Source organism: Manis pentadactyla, chromosome 1, assembly GCF_030020395.1.
Source record: "Manis pentadactyla isolate mManPen7 chromosome 1, mManPen7.hap1, whole genome shotgun sequence".
NCBI classification, from domain to species: domain Eukaryota; kingdom Metazoa; phylum Chordata; class Mammalia; order Pholidota; family Manidae; genus Manis; species Manis pentadactyla.
The window spans coordinates 200,115,588-200,135,035 of NC_080019.1; the positions used below are offsets into that span (position 1 = coordinate 200,115,588).

Below are 19,448 nucleotides of genomic sequence, written 5' to 3' on the forward strand. Positions count from 1 at the left end.
TCCCCATCCCCCTCCCCCAGCCCCTGGCCACCACCAGTCTACTTTCTGTCTCTAAGAATGTGACAGCTCTAGGGACCTCATGCAAATGGGATCCTACAGTATGTGTCCTTTTGTGACTGGCTTATTTCACTGAGTATAATGTTCTCAAGGCTCATCCATGTTGTAGCTGGTGTCAGAATTTCTCTTCCTTCCTTTTTAAGACTGAATAATATTCCATTGTGTGGAGAGACCACTTTTGTTTATACATTCATCTACTAGGGAACACTTGGATTGCTTCCACCTTTTGGCTACTGTGAATAACGCTGCTAAGAACTTGGGTGTGTCAATATCTGTTCCAGTCCCTGCTTTCAATTCTCCTGTGTATATACTCTCCTGATGTCCTTTTGTTGAGCCTTTAAATTGTATCCAAGTTCCCTGTTTTATAAATAATGACATCCTGGACATCTCATGTCAGCGCTTCTTACGAAAGGTATTGGGATAGTGATTCACATTCAAGTCTTGGAATTATTATCTCAGAGCCCACTTCAAGAGCACTGTCCCAAATTATCCTACCACTCCCTCCCTGCTGCAGAAGCCTGGACATCCTGCACATTCAACAACTTCCTTTTCCCTCTTTAGTTCCTAGAAAGGCTGGATTTCATCTTGAGGCTTAGTGCCCCTCTGCCAGTGTATCTGTGAGGGAACCACGCTGGGTAATCCCATTGGGTGGGCTGAACTGGCTGGTTTCAAGAGTAGCTCCTTAATAAACTTGAAGGTGTAGTCGGATGTGTGTGATGATGTCAGGACTCAAACTCAGTGACCCCAAGACGAGGCAGATATGGGCATGAGGGGCCAGGTGGAGACAGAGGCAGGGCTTCCTGAGGCAAGAGATGCAGAAATAGCCCTGCAGATGCACAGTCTCCTCGGGGCCAGACCTTCTGCCTATTTTTAAGTGAACCTCCTCATTTCAAATCATTTGCAATTCATCTGTATTTTTGCAAAACATCATGCAACCCAAACAGAACTTGTATGCTGGCTGAATAAGGCTGCAGGTTGCTGGGTTTAGATCTGCGGTGGGTGTTTACCTGGTGACATGCTAACCAGCTAGGTGCTCCAACTCCACTTGATGGAATCCCCCTCCACCCTTGCATTGATTCAGGATCCCTCCTTTATCATCCATTATCTTGTAAATAATAGGGTCTGTTTCAGGCTTACCTGGGTCTGAGCCATTGAACTGTTCATTCTTACAGCAGAACCACAAGGTGTGAACAATTGCAATCATAGAATCTTGTTTAATATTGGAAAGCATTACACCCACACCCACACTCCATGCTTTATTTTCCCCAATTTTCTGACTTGTTCTGTTGGTCTTGTTAGTTTTTCCAGACAAAGTTTGAAATCACTTTATCTACGGTCTGGTACTATAGAATCATCTGGACAGCCCGCTTGCTTTGGGACCTGCCCCTTCCCCCAGTGTTTGTGGCCTTTCCTGGCGCTCAGGTGGATGTCAGGCATTCCTCCCAAATCCTATTCCCCTGGGGTAGTGTCCACTCTATGGCCCCGGGGATGGGAAAACTGTCTCCCTCCCCTATTCCTGGTGGTGGGTCACCAGTAGGAAGGAGGGTATTTTGGAGAAGGAAGGAGCTGGTCTCTAAGAATTACCGAGGGGTTTGAGTTCTTCGAACAGAAAATGGGACTAAGAAGCTGGGCCTAGGAGTGTCTGGGCAGGCAGCAGGAAGGGAGGAAGGGGCCCTGGGCCGGCCAGCCCCACTTGGGTGCAAACAGATGGAACAAAAGCCAATCCACCCCAGGCGCCCTGGCGCCAGGCCCCGCGGAATCATAAAGGCACTATCGCCCTGCTAAGGCGGCCGCTTGCCTGCCTGCCCTGCCCTGCCTGGGAGCTTTGAGGCCACAAAATAGAAACTATTTACCTGCACAATGACTGTGGGCAGCGGGAGTCATTGTTAGTTGCTGATTATCTTAAAGAGGAGGAACAGAAGCTGCAGGAGTCCTGAGCCATGTTGTGTGGCTCCGAAGTGTACTGCCAGGACTTGAACTTAGCGCCTCCATAGCCCGGTGTGCTCTCCCTGCTCTGGAAGGTCACCCCCTCTCTGGTCAACACCAGCCCCATTGCCTCCACAGCCTCCCCTTCCCCAGCTCTGGCCACTGTCCTTTGTCAGAAACAGCCTCTGCCCTCCAAGAGTTTCCTGGCAGCCAGAGGGAGCTGATTAACCAGAGTGAGATCTTTCTGTGTTTCATCCACTACCCCAAGGCCAGGAACAAACCCAGCCAAGGCCAATAAACATGTGTGGGATGAATTAATGAATCTCTTCAACAGACATTTAGGAAGCACCCACCACAGGCCCTGGAAGCAATGGGGACACAAGAGTGACAGACAACTGCCCCACCCCCAGCCCCCAGCCTGCACCACCACCACCATTCATCTGCTTGCTTCTTGCTGGCTGCCTCTCGGCACTTTCAACAGTGCCTGGCGCTGGGTGATCCAAAGACAAGGAAGGAAATCAGCCCTGGGGATGCACAACAGACACTGAGGGGGGCCTTTCAGGGGTCACTCTGGGCTCTGAATTCTCCATTTCAGCTCCTGAGCTGCATGCAGTGCAGCCTCTGGGATCTAGATTCCAGGCCCTGGGCTCCATGATCGTGGTGCTAACTTCTGGGTTCTGAGAGCCAGGCTCTAGGTGTCACAGCCCAGGCTCTGGATTCTGGGCTCCATATTCTGCGACCTGGATTCTGAGGTCCAGATTCTGGGTCCCAGTCTCAGAGTCTTCACATGTAAGTTCTGGATTCAGAGTGCCAAACTCTAAGTCGTGAATCGGGGAGCATGCGTTCTTCACTGGGTGTTTTGGGCTCTGGTTCCGGGGCTCAGGCTATAGACAAGAAGCCGTGGACTGCAGGTTCTGGCTCTGGGCTCTGGATTTGGGGCCAGGCAGGCAGGACAGTTTGCCAGAGGCCAGGTAAAGGCATTATTGTACCTGCTACCTAGTCTGTAAGTCTTCAAGGGTAGGGACTCTTGTTTGTTTTATTCTCTGGTGCAGGCCCCACCTGGAACAGTGCCTGGCGCAGGGGAGTTCTTCCACAGGCACACTTACATGTACACTTGAAGCACAGCCATGAAGACACACATCCTGCAGCCAGGAGTCACGGAGCAGGAGAGCAGGATGCTCCCCACCCTCACTGGCCGCAGCCGGCAGGAGGGGAGGCCAGAGTGCTGCGCGCTGGGGAAGGGCAGGATAGGGAGCTGTCAGGAGCACTGAGAGGGCCAGCAAGCGTCCCCCAGCTGTGCACTGGACCCTGCCTGCTCTGGGCTTCTGCTCTACAGGGAAAGGTCATGGGTGGGGTACTGGTGGCACAGCAGTGGCAGAGGTGTCCTGAGCCAGAACCCCAGGGGTGCTCGCCCCACCCCACTCTCTCCTGATGGGCTTGGCCATCTGGGGCTTCACCGAAGGTGTGCTGGCCTTCAGGGGACCATCACCACCCCCGGCTCCCAGCCCCAAGCAAACACCTTGCAGTACAGCAATCTGGATGGGAGGTAAAGGAGGGCTCCCAGACCCAGGGGGGCACCAGGGGCGATGCCAAGGAACAAGGAGATTGGCAATTAGAAATCCCAGTTGTCAGGGACCCAAGGGACTAGAGGTGATAATGGTTCAAAAAAAGTCATTGACCGGGGCACACAACTGGAGTGTCTTGTAATTAGAGACGCGAGAGTCATGGGGAGATGGTGCCCTTCAAACACATGATCACAGAGGGTGGTGGTGGTGGACTGTGGAGTGGTAGGCAGTGCTCACAGAGCTTGGTGATCAGAATGATCATTGATTGGCTATATCATTAGTCATCGATCTGGGACACAGGGGACTGAGGATGTGGGCGACAGGGGCATCAGTAATGGGCACATTTGGTGCTCGTGTCCTTGAAGACCAAGGGTAAGGGAGACACTGGTGATCAGATTCAAGGACTGAAGACAGAGATCAGGTGGTGTGTGATCTACCAGGGGTCAGGGGCAGTGAAGGTTAGAGGATTTGACGATCAGAGCCATGGGTGATACCGATGACCGGGGAGGTTGGCGATCAGAGCTACAGGTAATCGGGGGAAAAGGACATTGGTTGGAGGGACTTGGAAGATAAGAAGATTCAGAAATTACCAATATTGGGCACTAGAGCTTAATGATTAGCATTGAACAGTCAAAGATATTGGTAACCAGAGTCTCTGGTGACCACATCGATAGTGAGAAAAATTGATGGTAAGTGGATTCCATGATCAGGGGCACTGGTCACCAGGTGCACTGTTGGTTAGAGATGCTGGTGTTTGGAGACAAGTCACCAAGGTCATTGCTAAGAGGATATTAGGGATGAGAGAGTGTGCTCAGGGATGTCGGAGACCACATACGAATGACCAAATCTATCATTGGTTAGGAAAACATTGACCAATGGCATTGATGATCACATTTCTTGATGGCCCAGAACATCAGTGACAGGATACAGTGGTCACCACTTCGGTAATCAAGAACATGGGTGATAAGGCACCAGTGATCACAGACATGATGAAGAGAAATATTGGGGAAAGAGACCATGAGTATCATAGAAGTTAGATGCATTGAATGGAAATATTAGTGAATAGATATGCTGATCGGGAACAATGGTGGCAAGAATATTCATGATCAGACATCATTGGTAAGTAGACAGTCACTGAAGGCACTGCTGATCATATTTTGTGGATGTCAGTGATCAGACATATCGCTGATCAGAGACATTGACGAAATATTGATGATTAAGTGTTGGTGATCCATTGTTAGTAATCAGATGTGTATGGTCACAGGCTCTGGTGATCAGACATATCATTGATCAGGACTGTCAGTCATGGTGGCAATCTCCAATGACCAACATTGTTGATTAAAGATGACAGCAATCAATGACATCAGTGATCAAAGACATCAGTGATCAGGTTTGTCAGTGAATAGGAATATGGGTGATCAGATAGCTCAGAAATGAAAGCTGATGGCACCTGGAAGTACATGGGGGTGAGGGGTGGGGTCAATCCTTGCTGGGTTCTGCAAAGGAAAGGATTCATGTGTGGACCAAAGGCTGATGAATCCACAGCCTCCCTGAGCCTCTCCCATATCCACCCAGCCACCAGGACCCACGGTTAGGTACAGATAAGGAAATTCAGATGGGAGATCCTCAGGGGAGGAGGGCTAGGATCTCAGGCCCTGGCCAGACAGGGCACCATCCCCTATCACAGGAGCCCTTCCCTCCACATCACTGGGCCACAGGAGGGCCAGTGTGGTCTGATGGATGATCTCCACATCCAGGACGCGGCAGCCCCACGAGCCCACAAGACAGGCCAGAGGCATTCACAAAAAGTATTTTATTATTCTTAACAGTATTCACTTTAGAGGAATAAGAGGAGAGCATACAATTTTTACAGACAATATATAAATGTTGTACATAATTAACAATAACTTAGTTCACTAATCCAAAACAAAACAAGCCAAATAAAACATAAAAACAGAAAATACTGCTGATTCTTTTTCTTATGCGGATACTAGTACAAAATAAGTTACTCCTGGCTGTGGTGCCCTTGCAGCGATTGCCCATATTGCACTTGGTCACTTCATCAGCACAATCCTCTTCCTGGGCCGGGCCCTGGGGCCCTCACTGGCTGCCGCACCCCACCACCCCCGCATACAGAATCTAAGCTCAGACAGTTATGTACAGCTGTACCTTGGGAAGAATCCAGCCAGCCACAGAAAAGCAGAGCAGAACCCAGGCACCTCCCAGGACCCCAGCCAGGTCACGGCCCCTCCTTGGGTCCCGGCTCTGACCCACCCCCAGCTCCTGCCTTCGCCACCTGCCAGACTAGCCCCCGGAAGCCAAGAGCAGCCAATGCCCCACCCCTGGCCCCCTGTTGCCCATTCCAGGGCTGTGGGATCCAGGAACTTTTCCAAAAATAATTGCGAAGCTACAGCCTTGGTTTGCAGGTTTTATTCCTTTCCACAGCAAGAGCTTCCGTGGCAACGTACAATTGACTGGACCCGAAAAAGAGTTTAAAAATAAAACAACTAACTCGTCAGCGAGTTAAGCTTATGCAGTTTTTTTTTTTAATATTTTTTCTTTTGTCTCAGAGTGGGAGGGGAGGGGGTTGAGGGGTTAGCAGAAAAAGGATGTATGTACAGGGGTCCACCTGGCAGAGGAGGCAGGCTGTGGCTCAGGCTCGTGGAGGGGACAACACGGGTCACAACAGCATCGGCCTCAGAGCCAGGCAGTGATCTGGGAGACGTTTCCCCTCTCAAGAAAATGTTGTTTCCTTCCTGTGACCCAGCCCTGGCCTGGGAATCTGTGCAGGACCGCCTGTGATTGTCTCTGCCCCCAGGCCTGGCCACCAGGACATGCACCAGCTCAGCCTCCCGGCCCGCAGCCCCTCTGCACTGGCTCAGCCCAGCCTGGGGTTCGGCGTTTCAGAGAAGGAAGCCAGAGGAGAAGGTGCAGGCTCAGGTCCCTGCAGGCCTACCCCATCGCCCTGGCAAGCAGGTGGGTCAAGGGCCACTTGGCACCCAGGAAGACCCGGAGAACTTGGGCAGCTCAGACCTCCCAGTCTCCCAGTCCTTGTTAGAAACAAGAGCAAAATAAATTATTCTTGCCTATTCCCCTTTCCTTCTAAAAACCGGTGTCCTTCATTTGTCCTCTGCCCCCTCCTCTCTTTTATCAAGTTGACTGTCTGTGATGGAAACCCCACCTGGCAGCAGCCAGATGGGGGCCGCCTCCCCACCCCGGTGAGAATCTTCACAGTGGCTGCCGTGGCTGAGCGGAGCCCACCGGCGAGGCAGCGTGGGCTCTGGCTGGGCTGGTAGGAGTGGCATCAGTCTCCAGGGAAGGGAGGGCAGCTAAGGGTTTGACCCACCCATCTGGGAGCACCCAGCCCAGCACTGCTGGCCACCCTCCTTGGCATCGGTCTGTCCATTCGAGGGGGGCTGTCCCTAGCCCATGGCGGTTACCATGCTGGATGGGTGGGGGTGGCCGAAGGAGAGGCTGGAGGAGGGGTGGATGGGCGTCGGGGTGGGCAAGATGTGTCCCGAGTGGCTGAAGGGCGGGAGGTGGCCCACGGGCGCCATGTGTCCAGCCAGGGCGGCGGCGCTGAAGGGGGCCGACTTCTCCTGCATGCACTTGGATAGCTCCTCAAAGCACTCGGCCCCTTTCTTGTTCTTCTTGGACTTGTTGGACATCTTCCTGTTCCGAGTCTGAATCCCCTCCTTCTTCATGGTCAGTGGCCTGTTCACCTGGGGGTGGCCACAGCGCCTTCAGGGCCCAGTCCCTTCCTAGAGCAAGGCTTCTCCCACCCCGCTGGGCGCCTCAGCGAGGGGCAAGGCGGGTCTGGGCTGGGGACCCCTTCCAAATGCCCACCCTCCACCCCTCTCTCCTCACCAGCACTGCTGGCATTTCGAGAGGAATGTGGGTGCAGGGCACCAGGCCCAGTAAATGCCAGCACTGTCCCCCGCTGACACAACTCAAACCCACCCCCACCCAGACTGCTGTTTTATACAGGGGGACCTCTTCCCTAGACCTGCTGGCCCCTGCTGTGGGGGACACAGTCCCAGCCAGCTTGCCCCCTCTTATGGGAAGCCCTCTGGCACTCCGGCTGACCCCCGCGAGGCAGCGGCTTCCCAAGCCACGCCAAGCTGGAGGTGGTGGTGGGGGCCTCTCGCCTGGCAGCACAAAGAGCAGCGGTCCCCCGGGAGGGGTGGGGCGGGCCGGGGCGGGGTGGACTCACATTGTGCAGCTTGTAGTAGAGGCCACAGGCATTGCAGACAGGGTCCCCGTTGGCGTTTCGGCGCCATAAGGTGGTGGTTGTCGTCTGACAATTCGCACAGCAGGTGCCTGCTCTCCTGGCGGCCGACTGGGAGGGGAGGGGCGGCGTCAGTAGGCTGGGCTCCCACGCTCTACCTCGACCTCCCCCCTCCATCATGGCCCCATCCCAGCCCCCGCAAACTTAGCCCAGGAGCGGTAAATCTCACATGGGAATCAAGGCATCTTAGAGCCGTGGAATTGTAGAATTTGAGACCTAAACAGAGCAGAACTCTAGAATAAAGAGCTCTCAGAAGCTTGATCTTAGAATCAACAGAGTTGCAAGAGCTGGAAGGGAAAAATTAGCCACCTTCCCCCAACTACCAAACAATCTAACTCTATAGACAGGGAAACTGAGGCTCGGAGAAGGGCTCATTAGGGTTTGGAAGGCTGGATGGGTCCCCCTGAAGCCTCTGGGTCTGTCATTGCATTCCCTCAGGACTCTTCGGAAAACCCACAATCCTGGGGTGTGTCGGCGTCCCTGAGGCCAGGGCAGGGGGCCTGTGGCTGCCCAGGCAGGGATAGGAAATGTTCTGGGAAGTCTGGAGCTGCGCTGTCCAATACGGTAGCCACCAGCCACATGTGACTATTTAAATTAAATTGAACTATAATTTAATAAAATTAGACATTCAGTCCCTTCCATTGCACCGGGCACATTTCAAAGGATCAATCGCCACAGCATGGGCTGGACATGACCACAGTGGACAGTGCAGATCCAGAACATTTCCCTCATTGGAGGCTTATTGAACGAGGCTTGTCTATCTGTCCAGCACTGTGGACCCCCAACCAGAGTTCCAGTTGCCCCCCAGTCTCTCCGGGAATGCAGGGCAGACGTGATCCAGAAATGGTGTCTGGTTTCTGGAGTTAGGAGCTGAAGGCTCCTAAGAGAAGGTAAGATCTTATCCAGCAAAGCAGATGCCAGGCCCTGGGCCCACGAGCGCCAGCCCCACGGTCCCAGAACTTGGTCCTGCAACACTTCCCAGAGGACCACAGGCAGCAGGGGTTGGGGTCGGGGGCTCGGCCAGCAGAGGCTGGAATGGCCCTGGAGCCTGAGGGGCCTGCCAGACTGCAGCCACAGGGGCGGGGAGGCTGACCGTGAGTAAGCAGCCTGAAGCTGGAATTCTGACTCAGGGGCCAACACCATATCCTCCCCCACTACCCCCACCCGGGCCCTTACCCCGCCCTCGCGCCAGGAAAAAAAAGGGGGGGCCCCCAAAGCAGAGAGCGATTTAAGCCTCATAAATCACTTCGCCCTGAAAAAATATATTTATTATTCTTAGCATTTTACGCATTATTTGCAGAGTGGAGGGCATTAGAAATTTCAAAACAGCCCAGCGAGAGGCAGGACTGAGCCGAGGACAGACTCTAAAAACTCGCAGAGTCCGGAAACAGATACACGAACTTTCCTTATCTTCAGGCTGCAGATGTCCGGATAGGAAACTCCGGCAGGAGATCCGAAAGGGCACTTTTTTAAAAAATCACTCAAATGAAAATACACAGTATAGGTGACTCCATGGAAAAATAATAAAGGGCAGGTTTTTTTGGTGGCTGGTGTGAGTGTGTGCTTTATTTAAATAAGCATGGGGAGATTGTTGGGAGCTGGAGCGAGCTGCCCTGAGCTACAAGGAAAATTACTTCATGGCCCTATTTTTAAAGAGTTAAGCAGAGGCCAGGGGACAGGAGCTGGGCCTGTGGACACTCAACTTTGGGGATCCTGGGGCGGGGTGGGGTGAGGGTGCCTAGTGGGAAATCAGGCCTGAAAAACTCTAACCTGAAAGCAGGGTGACCCCAACTGACATCCAGGAGATTTTAATGATAAAAGAGGATTTCAAGTGGCAGAGCATCTGTGTTTGAAGGGTTTTGTTGTTATTATTATTTTTGTTTTAATTAATGGTGGGCTCCTGCCCAGGTTAGCTCCCCTGGCGCTGCCCCACGGCCGCTTCCCCAGCCACCTGCTGCCCTCACCCGGCGCCACTACCTACCAGTCTCCGCTTGGGCTTGATGAGCGGCCGGTTCTGCCCGTTCATCTTGTGGTAGAGCCCGCAGGCATTGCACAGGTAATGGCCGGTGCCGTCGCGCCTCCAGAGAGGGGTGGCTGTGGCCCCGCAGTTGACACACTCCCGGCCTTCTGAAGGGGGACAAGGACACACACGGGGCCTGTTTAACTGACAAGGCCCAGTGGGAGCCAAGCAGGCAGGGGTCCGCGGCCAGGCTACTAGGGGGAGTGACATTTAGATCCAGCCCCAGGAGGGAAGAGAGACCCAGGGGGGCTGCCCCACAGGAGGCGGGGTCCAGAGAACAGTTCTCCAGGCCAAATCTTCCTCCTCTAAATCCTCTCTTGAAGCAGGAAAAGAGGGCAGGAGGGAGGGGTGGGGTCAGGACCCCAGCGAGTCTCCCCACGGCAAGGAAAGGGTATTTACAGCAAACTTTGCCAATGGCAGGGCGGCGGCAGGAGTCACCCAGCTTGCCCTGGCTAGGCCCAGAGGACTCTGGCCCCTCTTCGGGCTCTGCCTCTCCTTTCTCCCCAGCTGTGACTGCCACCTCCTCACTCTGCTCCAACTCCCGTGCCCTAAGCCCAGGATAATTTCCTCCTTTCTCCCGGACATCCCTCCTTCTGCTGAAGTCCCAGATCAGTCCTGGACTCGGATCGAAGTTGTTGTTCTTTAAAATAAAATAAATAATAAGCCCTTTCGTTTTTAGGCTAAGTAGACTGAGACCTTGTTTTTTAGTTGTCGTCGTCGTTAGTTTTTTGGTTTGGGGTTTTGTATTGTTTTGTTAAAGGCCATCTGGAATTCCAATCGAATGTAAAACAAATTTAGGAGGAAGGATTAATTAAAGGCAAGTTAACTGGCCTGAGCAGAACAGGGGCCCTGAGGTGGGTCTGAGGAGGGTGTCAATGGCCATGGTAGTGATTAATCAGGGTGGCTGCCTCAGCATCATGTTACCCAAGAAAATCCTCCCCATTCAGTTTAAACTAAATTGTCAAAAGATACAGGCAAGAAGAGGTGGCTCCTGGACTCAGGAGTGACGGTTTTAAAATTCTTCCTTCCCTGGCTTAAAGGGATCAGGAAGGAGGCGTTGACAGCAAGAGCCCACACTAGCCATGGTTTCTGCTCCACAGCCAGATTTTTGGACCACCTTGACCCAACCTGCTCCTGTAGCAGAAGGGCAGGGGCACTTCCAATTTCATCCCCCTCACTCCAGCCTTTGGGGAGGGAGAGTGAAGGACACGCCAGGGGGCAGGGGACAGGGAGCAGGAACAGGTCCTGGGAATTTTGCTTTGGGGGAAATCTCCCAAGGAGATCTGGAGCCATTGAAATCCCAAGATTGGACTGATTGCGTTGCAGAACCAGATTCTTTAAGAGTCTGGAGCCTCTGGAGTGTGCCCGCAGCACACACACACACGCTCACAAACACACGTACGCCCGCCCTCGCTGCTCTCACCTGCGTACTGCATTCTCTCACACACTAAGTCCTGAGGCTGCCCGAGTTGTCACTTAAGATTCAGGGAAGGGAAGGGGAATTCCTGCTCTGTGCTCAGTCTAGCAGGGGCCCACTGTGGAAGGGGGTGAGGAGTGGGGAAGGGACATGAACTTTGGGGACCCTCAGCAACAGTTAAGAAAAGGGCAAAAGTTTTAGGTTCCCCTGTCCCTTGTCCTGGGGTCTCATGCACCTAATATACATCTACTGGGGACTATTAGAAAGGGACATCACCCATCCCCAAATCAGGAAGACGGGCACTGCCCATCTCCCACATCACAGCACTCCCACCAAAGCAGCAACCGTCCCACATCCACCAGGTCCCTGGCACCTCCCTTTACCTGAGCAGGAGCGGGCCTTGCTGCGCTGCTTAGGGGTGAAGCTGGAGGCAGGGCCGCCCAGGAAGCCTCCAGGGTGGAAGAGTCCACTGCTGTAGTCGTGGGCAGCGGCCGGCACATAGGAGGGATAGGTGGGGATGGGGTGGTGTGTGGCCGGCTGTGTGCCCATGGCAGCCAGGCCTGGGCGCAGGGGGCTGCCGCTTTCCATCTTCATGCTTTCTGTCAGTGACACCTGGTACTTGACGCCATCCTTGTCTTCACCTCGGGCTGCACTACCCCCTGCAGAGGAGGAGGCCGGGGAGGCAGCCCCAGTGGTGCTAGGGTCCGGAGACACTTCCTTGGGTGGTGTGGGTGGGAAGCCAAAGAGGTGGGAGCCAGAGTGGGCTGCGGTGGGGGTGAGGGAGGCCACAGAGCTCCCACTGCCTCCCCCGCTCCCACCCCCTGCCCCTGGGTACACGGAGAGGGGCCCTCCAGGGCCTCCAGCAGCTGAGGGGTGCAGCGGCGTCTTGGAGAAGGGGCTCACGGTCCAGGGGTTGTGGTGATGCGCTGCAGCTGCAGAGAGGGCCGCTTTACCCCCATCCAGCCAGGGCAACCCAGGACTGTGCAACAAGTGTGGGCGGCACATCTGGCCTCCGGTCAAGCGGGCTGCGGGAGGGGGAAAGGGGTCAGGGTACGCAGAGGCTGGGACGAGCCAGCACACGGATACACGGGACCGCAACTCACAAGACAATCAGCAGTAACCCACTCCCCAGAGAAATCCGGAAACGTAACACCCCAACCGGCAATAATCAGGAATGTCAGTCCGGAGCTGAAGGACAAGTGGCACAGAAGGAACCCCACTGGACAGGGCCTGGAGAGAACCCCCACAGCCAGCTGGGGATGGGCAGAAACCCTATGAAGCCCAGACCCTCCCCAGAAAGCCGCTGCCCCCTCCTTTCCTGCCCCAATTTCTCAGCTGCTCCGATTCCTGCCGATCCCACATCCGGGAAGTAGGCAGCCGGGCCCTCCTCCCCTCGCGCGCCTGGAGCGCGGCGCCTGGGCTCCCGGTCACCCACGGGCCCTGGGCTTACCGTGCGCGGGGCTGTAGGAGACGCGCGCCCGCGCGTGGGCCGGGTTGGCGTAGTAAGGGTTGCCCTGTGAGTCAAGGTGGTTGAAGAAGACGTCCACCTCGTCGGGAGGCAGCAGCTGCGCGGGCTCCATGTAGTTGTGCGCCAGGCCCGGGTGGTGCGAGTCGGGGTGCTGCGCGTTCAGCACGGCGGGGTGAGCCATCCAGCGCGGCTGCTCGGGCGCCACCTCCATGGCCGGCGGCGGAGGCTTAAGATCTGGGCGGAGGCGGTGGTGGAGTCCCTGCGCGACGGAAGGGGGCGTGAGGGGCGCCGCCAAGGCCCTACACCCCCGAAGTCCCGCCACGCGGCGTCCCGCGCGCCGCTGCACCCCAGCCAAGCTCAGATCCCGGGTGGGAGGAAAGCTCCAAGCTCGAAACGAAAGGAAGGCGGGGGAGAGGGCTCAGCCACGCATACTCACATGGTGACCCCCAGTCCCAGAGCCACACACTCGTGCACAAGGGGTCACCAAGGAACGAGTCCCGACATCAGTTACCCCAACAAACGCAGAGTAGCACTCACATGGAACCCCCCACCTTCCCGGTACACAAACACATTAACACAGACTAAAAGTTGGAGACAGGCGTCCCGGGCACCCACTGGGGCACATGATCCTAAACACACGCACACACCTACCCTTGGCGCCAGACACACATACTGACTTCCCCCCAAAACACGGACACGCAGCCCCACCGGCTGAGAGCCAGCCCCCCGCGCACACTGCTAGGCAGCACAATCAGGACCTCTCACCAAGGAACCACAAAGTAGTCACCCCAGCCTGGCCCTAGTCTTGAGCCCCTAGAGGTTCAAGCTTGGCGTGCCCCAGGCCCCAGGCCAGTTCTCGCACCCCAAACTTACGCAGCGCCGCGGGGAGAGGGGCGCGGCCTCCTGGAAGCAGCACAGGCTGGAGCCCCCGGGATGGCGGGCTCAGGAACCACGCGTCGAGGGCCTGGCGGGGCTCACGGGGTAGGAGCGGGGGGCAGCTCGCGCCTCGGCCTCAGGCCTGCCCGGCTCCGGCCCCTCGGCATCCTCCGGCCGCCCTGGCGCCAGCTCGCGACTCCTGCACAGACATGAAGCGGGGGCCGTGCACGCCTAAGAAGCCCCCGCCAGCCAATCAGCACCGCGCGCCGCCCAGCCTCCGCCCCCCATTGGCTGAGCACGCAACTCCCGGGCCGCCGGACTCCGGGACTGACCCGCGGGCCTGCCCCCCTCTGCCGGCCTGCCCCCTCCCAGCGCCCTCCCGGCGGCCCCTGCTGCCAACGCCCCCACCCCCCGGGACCCTCACCCTGAGGGTCGACGGCTGAGGCCCCTCTTGCGGACACTCCGAATCTCCCTAACCTAAGGTCCCTCTTCCCAGTAACTAGCCTCCAACTGGGGCCCCCTTCCCGGGATCCCGGGGCGCGCACCCTCTGGGTGCCTGGCTGTTCTTTCCCCGAGACTCCCAGCCCATCCACTCTCGGATCCCATCTCCTTCACAGCTGACCGTGGCCAGTCGGAGTCCGAATACCTACCCAAACCCTTCCCTCCCCCACCTCGGGCGCTGGCTGGGAGGGGGCCTGGGAAGACAGCTGCGGGACACCGGGAGCAGTAAGTGGCAGGAACTACGGGGCCCCAGCGGGACCTGGGCCTCGGAGACGAGGCCGCCTAGGACTGTGCTTGACCCGGTGGAGGTGGCCTGGCCGGCTGCTCCAGAGGGGGGGAGGGGGCGTCCCCTTCCCGGGCGTGGCCTTAGCAGACCAACGGGCCGAACTGCCTGGGGCGAGGCCGTGGAGACCCGGACTGGCGCCGGCGCCGGCTCGAAGGAGACGCCTCCGGGCAGGAGAAGGCATGTTTTTTTCTTCCCGGGGGTCCCTAAGGCGGCCCCTGGGGAGCGGGAGTCGGCCCGGGCCAGAGGCTCTCTCCTCCCTAAGTCACCTGGAACTGCTCTCCACACACGTCCAGTCCAGAGATCCAGCTCTGTGGGTCGAGGGGGCCCAGTGCACAAATCTCCTGGCTCTCTCTCATTGTACAGACGGAGGAGACTGAGGGAGACCGAGGCTCGAAGGGAGCCTATGGCCGAGGAGGGGGGTCGGGAACAAAGAAATTTAGGGGGAGGGACGGTGACAGGTGCGGGGGTGATGGGGAATAAACCATATCCTGCAGCCCCTCTTCCCAGGCTGGGTGCATGGCTCTTGGTGTAGAAGTTCGGAGAGATCCCAGGTGGGTCCTGGGCAGGGAGGAGGGCGGGGGTCCGGGCCACCCCCGGGAGGGTGGGGGGAGGGGCGGCGGGATTGACAGTCGGTAATTGGGTAACTGGAGGCGGCTTCTCCGGCCGGGCGGCCCCGCCACCGCGACGCCGGGCCCCTGACGTCACCCGATTCGCCAGGAAATGAACTTTTTAATAATCCGAGGAGGGAGGAAAGCCCTCGGTCCCCTCGGCTCGGGGGGCGCCCTGCCAGGCCCAGCTTGGCGGGCGCGGCCCGTCACCCTCTCCCAGGCCAGCTCTGGGCAGCGTCAAGCGGGAGCCGGCCCGGGCCAGCGGCCCTCCTTCTGCCTCTGCATCCCGCTGTCCGTTCGTCTGTCCGAGACTCTGGCTCAGGTAAAGGCGCGGGTCCTGGGGCGCAGAGCCCCGTCCGGCTAGGAACCCGCGCGTCTCAGGCCCTTAGGGACCCGCTTGCAGTGGCTGCCCGCTGCGCCTCCCGCTCCGCTCCGCTGGGGCGCGCGGGGCCCGGGCTTCTCGGAAGTTCGCTAGGAGGGAGAGGAGGCCGGCGCCCGCCCGGGTAAAGCGCGCCGGGGCCGTGAGCAGGAGCGCGAGGCCGGGGGTGCCGGGCCTCGGGCGCCGGCTGGGCAGGTGAACGGCCCCTGTGCTCGCTGGTTCTGCTCGCCGCACCACGCGCGGTCTGGCCTGGACTCGCAGTCTCCGTACGTCCCTCTCTCTTCCCTGCCTTTAGCTTACTATTCGTCAACGCGTAAAATGAGATCGCCGCGAAGCCTCGAGCCTGCTTTGCGTCCCTGCTTTGCTTCTTAAAGACACCGCGGCCCCGGGGACGATCCTCCGTGTCCAGCAAGGCTGCCCCACTAGAGCTCGAACCCCGGGGCCCAGCGCGGGAGGCCGCCAGCCGCTGGCCAGGGGCAGGGCAGTGAACGCCGGAGCCGAGTAGAAGCTTCCCCCGCGGCCGAGATCCGCGCCTCGGCTCGCAGGGGGGTGGCAGCTCCGAGCCCTCGGGAAAGCAGGTAATTCTTTCTCCCGCAAAGACGCGGTTCAAATTCTCCCCGGTTCTGGGTGGGTCTGTGGTTTCGAACATCGCGAGCTCTGCTTCAAGCTCCTCCGGGCAGCCTGAAACCCCTCCGGGGCAGGGTCCTGGCCACCGCAGGGTTGGAGGTGACCAGCCCGGCCTAGTTCCCTGCAGGAACGGCAGCGCTGCGCTGCCCGCGGGCCTGGCGCACAACGGAGCGCGGGAGGGGATTTAATTACCCCGCTCGGCGGCTCAGAAAATCGCCGCAGAGAGGAGCTTAGCAGGGCAGTTAAGCAATGCTTGAGCAGGGGCCTGGGGAGATACGCACCAGCCTCCCTTCCCGCAATACGGACGTGGAGAAAAAAGGGAAAGAGGAGCCCTCTCCAGCTCCCTTGAGGCCCTGGGGTTGCGTTCCTCGGAAAGGCAGGCACGCAGCCGGCTTGGCCGAGGCCTCCACTACGATTGGAGCTCTTGCGTTGGACACGGGACTGCTGCGTTCTCCCGCAGGAACGAATCTGCATGGGAGGGAAAAGCGGGGCGACTGGCAGGAGGGTGCCCAGCTGGACAATAAAGAGGGTCCGCGGTCCTGAGTGTACGTGTATGCCAGACAAACCTACGGGCACTACTAGCCAGGCGCCTCGCCTAGCAGGGAGCAGAGACCAGTCTATCACTTCTGCCCAAACGTCCAGGGAGGGTCAAGGCAGCCCCAGGATCGGCTGGGTTTGCGAGGGGCCATCCTGGCGCCTGGAGAGAACAGATTTATTTCACTTTACGGCCTTGGACTTTGGGGTCTCCCGAACACCTTCAAAGGGACACGTTTCCCTTTTCATGTATTTGTCTGTTCCTGAGGATTGTTGCAAATGCGGGCTGCTGCCTTTCGATCGCGCTAAGAAGCTGTCATTTTTCTTAACATGAGAACAAGATTTCACGAAGGACTTGGGGAAAGGCAACAGAAAAACTGAAATTTCTAATGGCCTTTTTCAAGGGACCCAAGATTGCCCGGGGGACCGTGGGTCGGTGCCTCCCTGGTGCTTTCGCCCCAGCTGGGGGCATAAGGATCCGAAGCCCAGTTCTTGAGGGCCTCACCTGCCTGGTCTGGGTCTCTCAGCTGCCCAGGTCTTCTACATACCACGTAGCCCTTCCCTCCACGCCATTTGTTTAAACTTTGCTCATCCGAGTCGACCCCCCTGGGACCGTAAGTTTGCGCTCTCTTTGTAACCTAAATCTTCTCGCCTCTTCCTATGGGCATCTAATTGGCCAGCAAGGGGGGAGAGTGGAGTGTCAAAGAAATCAGTTTGCTTAGGGGCTGCCTTCCATAGGAATATTTAATTTGCAACCCAGGGGCCTCCCAGCCCCACACTATCAATGTGCCTTGAGGGGTACTGAGGAGGAAGTGGGGGCCGCTTTTGCCAGAGGGGTTCAGAAGTCCTCTCTAGAGCAAGGCCGCAGATCTGCTCAGGCTGCAGCCTAGAGGGGTTTTGCAATGGGGGGGCAGAGCTCCAACAGCCCCTTCTGCACTTTGGGGTTCACTTCCAGCTCCCTAAATCGGAAGGGTCCCCCTCCTCTGGCCTCCATGCTGGCTCTCCCATCCCATCCGTCTTCTGTGCCTTTCTGAATCACAAAGACGGAGGCAAAACGTCCTAGATGTTACTGTGCCACGGGTCGAAGTGCACGGGAGATCCTGTAACTCCTTACCAGGTTCTAACCCCCACCTCCAAGCCGGACAGCCTCCCCACCCCCCAGCCCCCAACCCTCGAGGCCTTGCTGAGACCTGCAGGCAATCGGGCCACGTTTCTCTCTCCTCCGCGAAGAGCTACGGCTTTCTCAGAGCGCCCGGCGGCTCGGCGGCACGGCGGCACGGTAACTGGTAAATCCGTTTCGTTAGACGCAATTTGTTTGCAATTTGTCAACTCGGCTGGGAAACGCTCTCCAGACGCCTTGGCAGCCGCACTGGCCTACCTGCTTCTCGAATTCTGCCTACTCATAAACGAGTTCCAGTACGAGGTACCCGCGTAGACCCGGAGCTCGCCGCCAGATGTTCCCGACCCGGGGAGACGTGGCTTTTTCCAAAACAACGAATTTCCTTCCGTGTTTTCCGGGAAAGGAGCGGCCGTCACACCCGGGGGCCTTGAACGCTGGACCTTTCCCCTAGCGGCTGGGGCAACCCGGAGTTCAAGCTTTGCCGTCTCTTTAGGATTCTAAATGCCCAGCGTCCGGACAGACCCAGACCGCTGTCTACGCCTCCCGGCTGCAGATCCCGGAGCCCGCGGCGGCCCCATTCTTATTGAAATCCCACTAAACGGATTCCGACTCCGGCTTGGGGAAAGGGGGAGACTTCCAACCCAGCTCACCCGCGCCCCAGTCGCACAGGATAAAGGGCCGCTGGGCGCGGCGTGCGGGGGCGCACGCAGGAGCGAGCCGGGTTAAGCCGCGCAAAGCCGGCGCACGGGACCAACCGGCAGGTGCAGCCGCCGCTCTGCGGCCCAGCTCGGACACGTCCGCCACAGCGGCCCGGAGGTGGGGGGCGGCCGAGACAAAAGACCCTGGCTCAGGGGCCGAGAGGTGGAGCGCGTTGCGAAGCTCTGGGAATAACCGGGGCTTGCGGCCTAGGGCTCCATCCGAGAAATGGGAAGGCGGGAGGCCCTGCTGTCTCCAGCTCCCCAAATCCTCCCTTAGGTTTAGGCCCCTATGACCTGGGATTCGAGCAGCCGGTAGGGCCAGAGCGAGCCCCAAAAGCCACATGTCAGGGGCCACAGGGCTAGGCGGACCGTGCTTAGGGTGTCGGGTGCGCAGTGCGTAAGGACTGGAAGGGCCTGGGCCAGGAGAAGAGGGGAGACTTACCGAGTGAGGTGCGGCGGGCGGCGCCCCCGGGCGGACGGGGCCGGAGCAGAGCGGTGCGTACAGAGCGGTGCGTGGCCAGGTGGGCCCAGGGGCCCGGCGTGGGCTGGCGCGTTCACTAGCAGGGCCCGGGCTGCGCGCCGAGTGGCCGCATGGTGCGCCGCGGCCCGCTTTTGTTCGCCGGGTGGCGGACGGGGTCCGGCTGGGGTGGGGGTGAAGGCAGCCAGGAGATAAGAGACTTGAGCGGCGCTGGCCCCGCTACCTCCCTCTGGCTCCCGTTGCCTCTCCCTCCCCTCTCCCGGCCGCAGCAGCCGCGGCTTTTTATTTCGACAGCACTTGGGGTGGGGGGTGGGGCGGGAACACCGCAAGGGGGGCAGGAGGGTGCCCGGGACTCTGCGCCCTGTCTGCCTAGTCCAGCCGCCGGGCAGCAGGCCGAGGGCCGGGAGGCGCTCAGGGCCTGCAAACCCTATTTGCCTGTGCTCCAGACCACCCCTGCCCTCTCCAGGGCGCACAGACACGCACTCCTCCTCTCAGGGCTGCACGCTCAGACTTCCTGGGACATCTCTCTTTTAAGACTCTCCCTGGGGACCCTCGCGAACCGTGGGCACACCCGTTCACACACGCACGTACACAGACGCC

General features: G+C 58.1%; 1 protein-coding gene across 3 annotated transcripts; it reads right to left on the reverse strand.

Moving 5' to 3' along the window:
- Positions 1 to 6,071: 6,071 nt before the first annotated feature.
- On the reverse strand, positions 6,072 to 19,089 carry GATA2 (GATA binding protein 2). Of its 3 annotated transcripts, none has more exons than XM_036911544.2 (7): positions 18,813 to 19,089; positions 13,615 to 13,816; positions 12,724 to 13,000; positions 11,657 to 12,298; positions 9,818 to 9,963; positions 7,762 to 7,887; positions 6,072 to 7,270 (listed from the first exon to the last, which is right to left on the reverse strand). In XM_036911544.2, exons 3-7 carry the CDS (start codon positions 12,950 to 12,952, stop codon positions 6,971 to 6,973), a joined length of 1,443 nt encoding a protein of 480 aa, XP_036767439.1. In that variant the 5' UTR covers positions 12,953 to 13,000; positions 13,615 to 13,816; positions 18,813 to 19,089; the 3' UTR covers positions 6,072 to 6,970. The 3 variants fall into 3 exon arrangements, with proteins under 3 accessions (XP_036767439.1, XP_036767440.1, XP_057361919.1); XM_036911545.2 differs by lacking the exon at positions 18,813 to 19,089 and adding an exon at positions 14,671 to 14,858; XM_057505936.1 differs by lacking the exon at positions 18,813 to 19,089 and adding an exon at positions 14,268 to 14,512.
- Between the last annotated feature and the right edge of the window lie 359 nt (positions 19,090 to 19,448).

What these genes read in the sequence shown, in the direction of transcription:
- GATA2 (XM_036911544.2), bottom strand. Translation starts at nt 12,952, where the DNA reads ATGGAGGTGGCGCCCGAGCAGCCGCGCTGGATGGCTCACCCCGCCGTG. An exon ending in CAAGGCCCGCTCCTGCTCAG is followed by an intron (nt 9,964 to 11,656) that starts GTAAAGGGAGGT and finishes GTCCCCCTTCAG; the next exon opens with AAGGCCGGGAGTGTGTCAAC. An exon ending in TCAAGCCCAAGCGGAGACTG is followed by an intron (nt 7,888 to 9,817) that starts GTAGGTAGTGGC and finishes CTCCCCTCCCAG; the next exon opens with TCGGCCGCCAGGAGAGCAGG.